The sequence below is a fragment of the Zootoca vivipara genome, chromosome 5, assembly GCF_965207765.1.
Source record: "Zootoca vivipara chromosome 5, rZooViv2.hap1.1, whole genome shotgun sequence".
Lineage (NCBI taxonomy): Eukaryota > Metazoa > Chordata > Lepidosauria > Squamata > Lacertidae > Zootoca > Zootoca vivipara.
Window position 1 is genome coordinate 50,143,599 of NC_142588.1, and position 12,239 is coordinate 50,155,837.

At 46.1% G+C, this 12,239-nt stretch overlaps 1 protein-coding gene across 2 annotated transcripts in view; it reads left to right on the plus strand.

Annotated features, from left to right (window-relative positions):
- Nucleotides 1-12,239, plus strand: part of XPNPEP1 (X-prolyl aminopeptidase 1) — a 35,539-nt gene that overhangs the window by 6,187 nt on the left and 17,113 nt on the right. For both annotated transcript variants that reach the window (XM_035133137.3, XM_088670637.1), the window contains exons 3-8: nt 2,621-2,741; nt 5,136-5,199; nt 7,347-7,451; nt 9,978-10,070; nt 10,875-11,018; nt 11,299-11,394. In XM_035133137.3, the coding sequence (XP_034989028.3) occupies nt 2,625-2,741; nt 5,136-5,199; nt 7,347-7,451; nt 9,978-10,070; nt 10,875-11,018; nt 11,299-11,394 (619 nt within the window). In that variant the 5' untranslated portion in view covers nt 2,621-2,624. The remainder of the gene's footprint in view (nt 1-2,620; nt 2,742-5,135; nt 5,200-7,346; nt 7,452-9,977; nt 10,071-10,874; nt 11,019-11,298; nt 11,395-12,239) is intronic.

The window sequence follows — 12,239 nt, forward strand, 5'->3', positions numbered from 1 at the left end:
TCATACATTTACGCACGGCGCACAGGAAGTGGACAGGGAAAAGTTTTCCTCCTTCTCTCACAACGCTAGAACTTGCTGACATCCAATGAGGCTGAATGTTGGAAGGTTCAGGACAGATAAAAGAAAGCACTTCGCACAGTGCATAGTTAAACTTTGCAACTCCCTCTCCCCTAAGAGGCAGTGATGGCCGCCAACTTGGATAGCTTTAAAAGAGGACTGGACAAACTCGTGGGGGATAGGGCTACCAATGGCTGCTAGGCCGTGATGGCTATGCTCTGCCTCCATGGTTGGAAACTGTAGGAGCGGAGAGTGCTCTTGTGCTCAGATCCTGCCTGTTGGCAGCTGGACGGTTACTGTGGGTATAGGAGGTTGGACTAGATGGACCATTGGCCTGATCCAGCAGGCTGTTCTTATGCCAGCCTCTCCCCCTCAATCTGCCTTTGTAGAACTCAGCAGGGGAAAATAGGGGGGGCAAAACTAGAATTAGTTGGCTCTACTTGCCATTGACTCTGGCCGCACCTACTGATGGCCTCTCTGTTTTCTGCCCTACGGATCCTGATGGGCACCAGCCATCATCGTCAGTCAGCAATGGCTTCATGTCCCCATGCCAAGGCAAGCTGCAAGTTCCAATAGAATCCCCATGGAGGGATTCAGTCAATTGGTGGTATGGTAGTGGGCTACAGTGAGGCTGATCTTATTCCAAAAGAGCTCCAGTTTCTTTAAGTGGTGTAAAGAAGAATTTTTTCCCCAGTGGCACAGTTCCCTTCGCCACCATCACAATGTTGGAATAAAAACAACAACCCTGCACTCACTGAACATTGTTCTGCAGAATAGCTCTTCCAAAGATAGAATATTGATCCCTTTTGGAAAATGGTTACTGGCCCTGACCAGATGGTATGTTCCTAATTAGAAGTATGATCTTGTAGCTTCTGTGTCATGCTGAATGAATATTAGTGACTCAGTAGCAGCTGATTCAGGGCCAATTCCAGTGTGAAGTTGCTTATTGTATATGGCAGTTTCCCCGTTTCAGATGTTAATTGACATATCTGAATGAGCACCCACTGTTCTTTGTGACTGACGAATTAATAATGTAGATGTGAGCCCAGGCTAATCTGCAGATGGACCTGCATGGTTTTGTATAGTGAATATTCCACCAGCACTGGAATAGTCCAAAATAACCTCAGTCTTCTGGGCAATGGAGTCATTTGGGGAATGCACAATTAGTGCCAAAAGGAGCTGTTGTAATCCTGAATTATAATCTGGGATAGAGATGATCAACGTGTGCTGGTTTCTGGGATAACCGACCCAAGACTGTTTTGGCATCAAGTGGCATATAAATAAATGATAATGATAACTAGAAAGAAAGGGTTTTATACCTGCCAGATCATCTATGATGAGAGGTAGGATATGAATTTTATAAAAATTAATACAGTGGTACCTCAACATATGAATGCCTCGACTACCGAAGGTTTCGACTTACGAAGTCGGCAAACCCGGAAGTCCTTTCGCCGCGTGTGCGTTCTGCACCTGCTCAGAAGTGGCGCGTGCAGTCTGCGCATGCACAAAGCGCAAAATCGCACTTCGCGCATGCGCACAATGGGCGCTTTGACAACCAAAGGGTTCGACTTACGAAGAGCGCCGCGGAACGGGTCACCTTCGTAAGTCGAGGCACCACTGTAAAAATATAGACATATCTCCCAGTAAAATGGTAGCTCTGGGGATTCAGTGATCTGTGACACATGAATTGCCCAAAGTTGTTATTATGAGCATCTTATCTAAATACACTCTCCAACAAGCCATGTTTCTTATTTCTCTGTTTTGTTTATATCTTTCCTTTCGTCCACGGAACCACAGGGCAGCGCACATGTTTTCCCCCCTCCCCATTTTATGATTGCAACAATCCTGTAAAGTAGGTTTGGTTGAGAGATAATTGCTGACCAAAGGTTCATGGCTGATCGGGGATTTGAACTGCCAGTTTCCCACATTGTAGCCCAAGATACTAACCATTACACCACACTTACTTGGATTTTGGGAAGGAGACATGGAAAGTTGCAAGGGCAAGGGCTGACAGATCCAAACTTGGAAAAATGAAACGTTTTCTTTCCCTTGGGAAACGTGTTACTGAGTGAGAAAGGAGGGATTGTGGAACCTACTGACTGTCCTTGGCAGTAAACTATAATACGATGGCACATAGGAAGCAGTGAGAAGCTCTAGGAACATTCCCCACAATTGAGAGCAGCAGCAGCAGCTTGTGAATTGCTTCCTTCCTGTTTGATGTCCTTGCCCTTCTCACATGCCTCAGAGCATCTGTTGCGCTTCGTTTCCGAAAGTTTCCCATACACAGTACTTCCTCCAATCTGCCACTCATGAGGCATCCACTGCCAAGAGATTCATCATTACAAATGCAAGGTCCTGGAAGTTGGCAGAGTGCGGGCGGGGTCAAACTGTACTGCAGTAAAGTTGCCTGTAGGAGAAGAAAGGGGGGGGGGGAAGGAGAAAGAGAGTTCGCGTGCAGGTTCTGGTTGGAAACCAAGGGGTTTCTTTTACAGATTTGAAATATTTAGGTATGAAATCCACAGGACTCTCAGACTTTCTTTTTAAAAAATATAAATCCAAATAGGAATATGGCTCCCAAGAAGACTACAGAGCTGCTTCATCTGCTTCGACAAGCAATGAGAAACTCCAAATATGTTCCAGAGCCGATCCAAGCCTACATTGTACCCTCCGGAGATGCGCATCAGGTATGGGATTCAGCAGAATTGTCTTCTGTCGGTAGAATTCTTCCCTCCCTTTTGCTCCTTCTGCCAAGAGCTAAGGATTAAGGTTCTTTAACCAAGCGTCTTTAATATGTAGAGGTATCCCTATTCTAAGCCTATATCAAGGTGATGCACACTGTGAAAAGGTCCAGTGTTCTATTCTCACAGTGGGAATGTTTATGGGAGCCCACAAAATGCTGGGAACACAGTAGGATTCCTGTCCCCCAGCAGCTACCACCATCAGTTTATTTATCACCTTCTGAACAGCCGTCTCAAGGGAATTTACATATGAGATTATGAAACACAAAATCAGCAAATGCATTTAAAACAAGACTGGAACCCTAAGAAAGCAGACACTCATGGTTAAGACCCCTTTCTTTGACTGGGAACAAAAATATCTTCTGTTGTTTCTGGAAGGTGCAGGTAGTGGAAACTTCTTGTCTCTTGATAGGAATGCTGTTCCACAAAACGGGGGCAGCCACGTGGAAAGCCCTGCTCCAGGATTAATGGCTACTCCATTGTCCACTTTTTATGCTTTATGCAGAGAACAGTGCCTCCAGCTGCCAGTGCGCAGTGTTCTTCATCTAATAAAGCAAGCAAACCAAACACGCACACAGCTATTCTGCTCTCAGGTTGCTACAGGCAAGGGGTTTTTATTTTTTATTTTTTTTTGCAGCTGCTACAGGTGCTTCTTTTCCTGCCTGAGGCTGCTTCTCTGTAGCTCTGGTTACGCTTGTGAGACTTTTAACATGTTCCTGTGGATCTTGGAATATGACCTACCAGATTCTTTATTTCGTTGTGTCGCTTTAGGGAATGCAGTAATGCAAAGACCTCGCATTATGCTTTTCCTGTTGGGCAAGTTTATCAGGTTTGTTCTGCTCAGAGAGCTGAATGGCCAGGAAGAAACCCGCCTCCCCCCCTATTTTGTATCCACTAGGTTTGCTGCAAACCATGACTTCAGCAAAACCATGTCTCCCCTCCCCCCCGTACATGGTTCAAGCCTTGACTCTCAGGACACAAGTACTTGTGTGCTGAAGTGGACAGAGTGACCGAGGAGTCCTGCATTCAAACCCCCACTTGGGAGATCTCACAATCTATTAGTCGACCCTACCTCACAGAGTTGTTGGGGGGATATAAAGAGTGGGACTGGCAATTCATGGCTTCCTAAAACTTCTTAAAGGAGAGAGGTGGGATAAAAACGTAATAATGAATTAAGAAAAAAGAAGAAGAATGAACTGCCTGACTGATTTTCTACCAGTGTTCCTCAGCAAGGCTTCAAGTGGGGTGGTGGTAGTAGGGCTGCCTACCATTTCACAGCGTCAAAGTTATCTTATGCAAAGTAAGCATATCTACTTAATTTCATAAATTATTTGTGGGGCTGGATGGAAGCTGACGGTGGTGAGCTGTACTAGCCATGGTTAATGCTAACCAGAGGTTCCATCGGAATCAGGGTTTGATGCACTTGTAAACCTCGGTTGAGGGGTACCTGGCTAGGTTGAAGCATGATTAGCATTGATAAAAAATATCACTGTAAACCATGATTCAGGCCAACAAGAAAATGGAATTTAGGAAGAGTAGGAAGGATGCATGCCCTAGGTTGCCTCAGTTTGCAAACCACTGTTTGCGTGGAGCCGGTATTGTGGCTGTACTAGTCTGTGAACATCAGAGCTGAAAAGCTACGGTACCTTTTTCATAGTTTTAGAAGAAGTAGATTCTGCCTTAGCAAATTAAGTTCTGAATTGCATGGGGTACATCCCGGCAGTGGAGACTTCTAGGCTTATTTGCTTTGAGTTTATAGTAAAGGCCAGAACAGCTTGTGGGCAGTGGTTGAAATTCTTAACGGGGAGATTTTAGGCAGACACCCATTTTCCAGTACTTCTCAAAAAATCCAGTTAGAGGATGCCAGTAAAATAAAGCAAAGGTTACATCAGAAGATCAGAAGATACTTGGGGTGTTTCTTCCGCTTGTGTTGCCACATCAAAGGCCTGACTTGTTTGGCTGGACAGTGGTGTGGTCAAGAGTGAAATAAACATGAGCGCTGAGAGATATGTCAGAGGAAAAAATACTGCCGATCTGAAGTAAACAAATGAAGAATAAACATGGAGGTTTAAATGTCTTGGTGGAATAATTCTATGAAGGCAGCCTTCTCCAGCCTGGTGCCCACCAGATGTTTGGGATTCTCACCAGCCGCAGCTGGCACAGCTGGGCAGAGGAAGAGCTTGTTCAGATTTTTAAGTATTTCTTTGCATCTGGAAGAGCACCTGATAGGGGAGCACAGCTAATTCCAGGAAGCATGTTCTGCTGTTCTTGGTGTCCCTCTCTGCAGTTATGCAACATTAGGCTCACTTTCCCCTTTTTCTTTTCACCATTCATTTCTAGAGTGAGTACAGTGCGCCTTGTGATTGCCGAAGACAGTTCATCTGCGGGTTTGATGGCTCAGCAGGTATGTTCCCAGAACTGTGCTTGACCCCATCACATTTGACGGTTTTTAAGCTTTGAATGCCAAGCTCCTCCTCTGAGGATCACGGGCCAGAACACGAATCTCTCCAACTCCCTCTAAAGCTAAAGTGCGGTACAGTTGTTGCTGTTATTTTACATCCAGTCTGGGTATGGCTGTTTAATAACCTGCGTGTGATTTGCAAAATGTCATGATACACCCACCCACCGCTTAAGACAATCTCTAAGTGGTTTACAAAATGCATTCAATATGTATAGATAACCCAACACCGAAACTGCAAAACTACAATATAATACAATGCAATAAAACAATAGCATTCCTAAAAACAACAACAACATAGCAACTCATTTCGAAACACCGTTAGAGTCAGCAGTCCGTTCTCTCTTTTTCTTTCCTCTTGCCGAAGCACATCCTGACTCACAAAATACAGCACCCAAATACAACACTTGTGGGGAGAATCGGGAGCAGTGAGAGGTGTGGCATGGGGATATGGGGTGGGGTCTGAGGAGGGTTCTGGGAGCAAGGCAGAGACACATGCTTTATGTTCTCTCCCCCTGGTGTGTAGGATGGCAGCCTTGATCATAGTGGCCTTTGTCGCATAAATTAAAAATAAAATGGGGAAGGTGATGTCAGTGTCTGTTTGCTCATGCTTTTATATACTAGAGAGGAGCAGGGACAGGTCCAAACCTGGCTGCTGTTGTGTGTAACTTTTTAAGGGGAAGAAGTCAGTCCCTACCATGCAGCATAAACCGTTCTCTCAACCACATTTAAGGCAGACTTGGTATATATTACCTCCTCTGGGCAGATAAGTCTATACTCTATACTCTGTTGCTGCTGAACTTTGGTATGTGCGTAGGGGTGGGGTGGAGAGAGTTGGCTCAGCTCACTTCTGGAAAAACTGTTGTGCTTTGCAGTTTGCGTGCTGGGTTGAAAGAAAAACACGAAGGGAAAGTTTGACTTGTCCCTTCCCCTTTCAGCATCTACACCAGCTGGAGTGGTGACGTAATACCTGTGTAGTAATGAGCTTTTGCCGACCCCCAGATGACCCTTCAATAAAGTGAAAAATCCTGTTAACTGTTTCATACAGTGGTCGCAGCTCGCCTTTCTTTTCCCCTCTGCGAAGCCAGTGGAAACAGATTTGCTTGTAGTTTGGCAGATTGGGGGATTAAGCGGTAAACAGCGTTGGTTAGCCAAGTTCAATCTTCTTAAAAAAGATTTTTTTCTGCATCTGAAATCGCTGGGCATTGAAATTCGGCTAATGGGCGGGAAAAGCCTTGTTTATCTTTCATAGGGACAGCGTGTTCTGTTTAGCAGCCTGCCCTGTGGTTACAAGCATTAAACTGCAGCTATGAGATGTAGGTTTCATTTCAAGCTGCGTGTGTGATATATATGCATTGCAAGCATTGTCAAGCCAGCCATTCTGTGGGGCTTTGTGTACCCCTTACTGTAAAACAGCCCAGTCCAGGTGTCAGCAGCCTAACTATGGTTTATGTCCCAGGAAGTGAGTACAGTCATACCTCGGTTTGCAACCGCCTCCATTTCCGACTGCTTCGGTTTCCAACCACCGCGGACCCGGAAGTGTTTACATCCCGGTTCTGCGGCGCGTGGATGCGCAGAAGCGATCTGCGCAGCGCGTGCATGCGCAGAAGCGCTCTATCAGCGCTTCGCGCATGTGCAGAAGCATGCCTCGGGGAGCGACAAATTCGGGGAGCAACTGGCTCCCCGGAACCAATTGTGGTCGCAAACCGAGGTACAGTGGTACCTCTACTTACGAATTTAATGCGTTCCGAACACACATTCGTAAGTCGAAAAAAATAGTAAGTCGAATCCCATAGGAATGCATTGGGAGAAAAAAATCGTAAGTAGAAGCAACCCTATCTAAAAATTCGTAAGTAGAAAAAATCCTATCTAAACCGCATCCAAGATGGCGGACGGAGCTCCATTCGTAAGTACAAACATTCGTAAGTAGAGTTATTCATAAGTAGAGGTACCACTGTACCACTGTATTTTAGCTCAGGCCTTCTCAAGGTAAACTCTACTGTTCTGGCCTGACTTTCAGATTATTCAACGGGCACCACTGGCCATGTGTGTGTATATAATATATGACCACCTCTCCCTTCACTTTTTCACAGGAACCGCCATAATAACAGCACAAGATGCTGCCATGTGGACCGACGGACGCTACTTTCTCCAAGCTGCTGAGCAAATGGACACCAACTGGACACTCATGATGATGGGTGTGTGAGAGCCCAAACTAGGGCTTTGCTTTAGGTCTCCTCCACGGTTCCTTTAGTAACTCAGTTGTGCTCCTTAACCCATTAACGCTCCCTTGTTCCTGTTGTTAAATGGAGAAAAGAACGTTTTCTTGAACATGTTACAGGAGCAGGGCCTCTTGCTTTCCCTTCCTAGTGTATGTGCCCAAAGTCAGTGGTTATTTGCAGGCAGAAAGCAAGCAAATCCTAGTTGTTAGGCTGTACCCTTCACCAAGTGTGAGTGTTCCCTGGAAAAATACAACAGCATTTCTTGTGTGAATGGTATAAAAGCGAGTTGCAGCTTCCTGTACCAACCCTATGCAAAGAATAGAATGGAGTTTGCTTGAATGCAGCCTGAGCGATTGACAGCTGCTGGGCAAAGGTGATAAAGGTGATGTGACCTTGCCCCATAGTGACCTCTTCATTTTGTGTTAGGTCTGATCACGTCCAGGCTCACTTGAAGGTGCAGCTGAGGGCCTGTGAATTGTGCACCCAGCTTTCCAAATGCCACAGTAAGGATCCATACTGTGCTTGCAGGAAGTCCGCATTTAATATCTGGACATGTAACTCAAAATTAAGAAAACTTTTGTAATTTTTTGGGCATAATTCTAGCTATGGAAATTGTATTTAATTGCTGTCATTTATATGGGTGTGTAGGGCAGGGGTCCCCAAACTAAGGCCCGGGGGGCCGGTTGCAGCCCAATCACCTAAATCCAGCCCACGGACGGTCCAGGAATTAGCATGTTTTTACATGAGTAGAATGTGTCCTTTTATTTAAAATGCAACTCTGGGTTATTTGTGGGGCACAGGAATTCGTTCATTCCCCCCCCCCCCAAAAATATAGTCCGGCTCCCCGCAAGGTCAGGGACAGTGGACCGGTCCCGTGCTGAAAAAGTTTGCTGACCCCTGGTGTAGGGGAAAGATTGAGAAACAGAAACTGTGTGTGAGAGAGGCATGACATTAAAATGTTGCAACGTTCAGGGTGCCCTGAACCACAGAGATGGTTTCAGCTTCCCCAATGGAGGCACCAAGACAAGGCATCAGAATTTCTGACTAGTCCAGCATTCCCCATTCTCTTCCTTGCGCTGACCCCCCTTTCACCATTGGGCTTCCTGAACACACCAGTTCCTCCTTTATTGCTGAACTTGCTGCCAGTACTTGCAACTTCTTGTTCCTCGGCCCATCCCTTGGTTGCTTAGCAACTGCAGTGCTTTCTGACCTTAGTGAGAACAAAGGCTGATGAGGGAAGGGAGATAGGAGAAGGAAAGAGCTGGCATGGGCACCACTTCTCTTTCCAGTGGTACTCAAATCGGAGGCAGGCAGGGAACGGAAGGGTGCTCTGTTCGGCTACCTCCCAGGTGCTTTGCTCTTGGGGCTAGCAGTAGCTATAGCTGAAAGGAACCATGCTTCAATGTGAGAAGCGCATGGTTTGCGTGCAGAAGGCTTCAGGTTCAAGGGTATCGGTTTGCAGAAAAGGAAAAGTTCTGACATCTCCCAGTTGGGAGTAGGCAAGACTGGTCCATCTAGCCCAGGGGTGTGACTCAATTGTGCTCAGAAGCTGATTGCGCATATCATTTCCCAAGGCAAATAGTAAGGGAGCAAACCGAGTTATTAAAGGGGCAACATTCTGGACCATTCTGGACCACACTGCACTGTATCACAGTGCTCCAAGCTCCAAGTCATTAATTTTGCTGGATATCTGCCGTGTTTTTAGGTGTATGGAAAGGAATCCATAAATGGGGTTTGTTTTGGGAGCAGAGGGCTTCTATGATACAGTATAGGTTGGTGAGGGGTCATGGTTCTGGAGTATCTGTTCCTAGGGATTTACACATGGTTTGTTTCCCCAAAATACTATTGAGTATTCCAGGCATGGGGATGTGGACCTGACCTGTGTGCTGGGTCCTTATGTCCCTCACTGGGCAAGTTTGACAGGGGAGAGGGCACTAGCCACCTGTCGGTAACCCGTGTTGCAATTATGTGCACAACACTTTGAAGTCCTGACAATTAGCAACTTCAAAGAGCCTTGCACAGCTCTGTGCAATCAGAGCTCACCAGCTGATTGGCAAGGCTTTCAAAAAGCTCTATTGCGGTGTTTCCCAACTGGGTGCCATATGGCTCCCTGGGGGGGTCCAGGATATTCCAAGGGGGCCACAGGCAAAAGTCTCCTAAATGTGGAGGCGCAGCATAAGGCTAGGGGGGCACAGAGGGAAGTGAGAAGTGAAGAAAAGAAATCATTTTTTAGCCTTTAGCTGCCCCAGAGGGGTGTGGCTTGGCCAAAATTGCATTGCGGCCAAATAGGGAGGCCTGGTGGGGATTCCCACTGCCGGTGCTAATTCCATCTCTGGCACTGCAGTCTTACTTGGGGTTTTGGGTATGCATTTCTGCACTTAAATTTGGTTATAAACCGCTGTGTTGAAGTTTACTGCTCCCTGTCCTGTGATCAAGGTATCCATGCTTGTGTTCCTTTTCTTTAAACTGTGCAATCTCTCTTGGATTCTTTCTTGCCTTCAGGTCTGAAGAACACTCCCGCACAGGAGGACTGGCTTGTGAGTGTTCTCCCCGAGGGTTCCAAAGTTGGAGTAGATCCTTTTATCATTCCAGCAGGTTAGTTTGCCCTTAAATACCTTCTGATCTGTGTAAATGGTTAGATTCTCCTGACCTGTGCTGCTTCACCACACAGCATCAAGGGGTTGGATCTAACTAGGGTAGTTGAACTTGTCCTTAAACCCTGCAGCAAGGTAGTTGGGGGTAGGGAGGCTGATGTTTTTCCAAGGAGGCAGTGGGATATCCTGATTATTCAAGAGGGAGGTGGATTGGTTGCCCTATGCAGTTTCAACTGCAAATGAATCTAGCAAACTTTTCAGTTGGGAATTTGAAGAAGGTCACAGGAATCTGTTTCCCCCAAATCTGGTTAATGGCAATATTTTTACTACTTTTCCTCTACAATCCTACAGTGGTTTGTAAGTTAACCATTCGTCTCCAGTTTCTTCTTCAAAACCATAAGACATAAAAACTTTTGTTTCTTTAGAAATGGAGAGTGATAAATTGTCAGAAATGCAATACTTTTCTGGTCCAAAGTTTTCTGATGGAAGTCTAGGGTTTAGTTGACCCTAACAGGAGAAGTTCTTGTTCCCTAATTCTCATTGTAATGTACAGAACATGCACAAACAATTTTGTTCAGTTTTTTTTATTGATTCTATATTTCATGAATGCAAATGGTGAGGTTCTCAATAAAATACTTTTAAAGAAATGCAGTGGATCAATGATTCTGTTACCAACCCACGTGTTTAGATGTGTACTGTATCCCCCACCTTTCTGCTTACACAATGTCACTTCACAGGGAAAGCTGGCAGGTTGGGGATCTCAACAGCAGCATCCTTCTTATGTCGCTCTTTCTGTCTGTCTCAGATCAATGGAAGAGGATGTCCAAAGTTCTGAATAGTGCTGGCCATACTCTCGTGCCTGTCAAAGACAACCTAATTGATGTCATATGGACAGATCGACCACCACGGCCTTGCAAACCCTTGATGACTCTAGGCTTGAACTACACAGGTCAGCAAGATCCCAGTCACGTCCGTAAGAATGTTGTTGATAATTGAAATGACAATCTCGACAGGCTCCCCATTGAATTGCATATTGGGCGGAGGTACTGTGTGTGTGGTAAGGATGAGACTAGTCCGGCCGCAACCATCATTTAATATCCCTAAAAGCACCTGAGATGAATTGGGCAGTGGACATAAACGGCACCTGTGTGTAGATAAAGAACGGCTTTGTTACATTAACCCTAGAGAATTTGGCCGGATTAAGTTCTCGCTTTCATTGCATGATGCAGGGATCAGCTGGAAGGACAAGATCACAGCCCTGCGGGGGAAAATGGCTGAGAGGAAGGCTCCGTGGTTTGTGGTGACCGCCTTGGATGAAGTAGCTTGTGAGTACAAGTACCCTGTTTCCTTTAGCATTGTTCAATTCCATGTTCGTTACCTACTCAGAGATCTCTACGCAGCTGGAAATGAGAAACCGTGCAACATCCCCAGAGGTCAGTAGGACTGTGGGCCAATTTGGACAATAGAAGTCTGTCGCGGTGTCATCTTTGGAATGTAGAGATTTCAGTTGCTGGCTGTTCACTGGTCAATGGCAAGGAACCTTGTACCATTTCCAGGAGGGCTGCTGTGCTCAATATTACTAACTACCATGAATGGTTGGAAAAGCCACCTTGTACTGCACTTCTGCGGAGCCACTGCCTGGTTACAGTATGCTACCTTTAGTTACGAACTTAATTCATTCCGGAGGTCTGTTCTTAACCTGAAACTGTTCTTAACTAGAGGCGTGCTTTTGCTAATGGGGCCTCTTGCTGCCGCTGCACCACCGGCACACAATTTCCGTTCTCATCCTGGGGCAAAGTTCTCAACTCGAGGTAACTCTTCCAGGTTAGCGGAGTTTGTAACCTGAAGCGTTTGTAACCTGAGGCGTTTGTAACTCGAGGTACCACTGTAGTTCCCAAATACCCACCAAGTAAGCTGAGGAGCAGCCAGGACTACAGTAAAGTGCAAAACAGGAAGTGGCATGTTTGCCTATTGGGAGGCAATGTGGCCCAAAGGATAACCCGTTGGATTTGATCTGGGGAATCTGCTCAGTAGGCTGTGGGCTTGTCTAGGGGCCTGCTTTCTGCTGGGTTTGCTGCGCAAGTGAGTTCACAGTGGCAAACATGCTTGCACACCCTCACCAAGCAGAGTTGAACTCCCTGCCCATCATCAGGATGACTGCTGGGGCTGG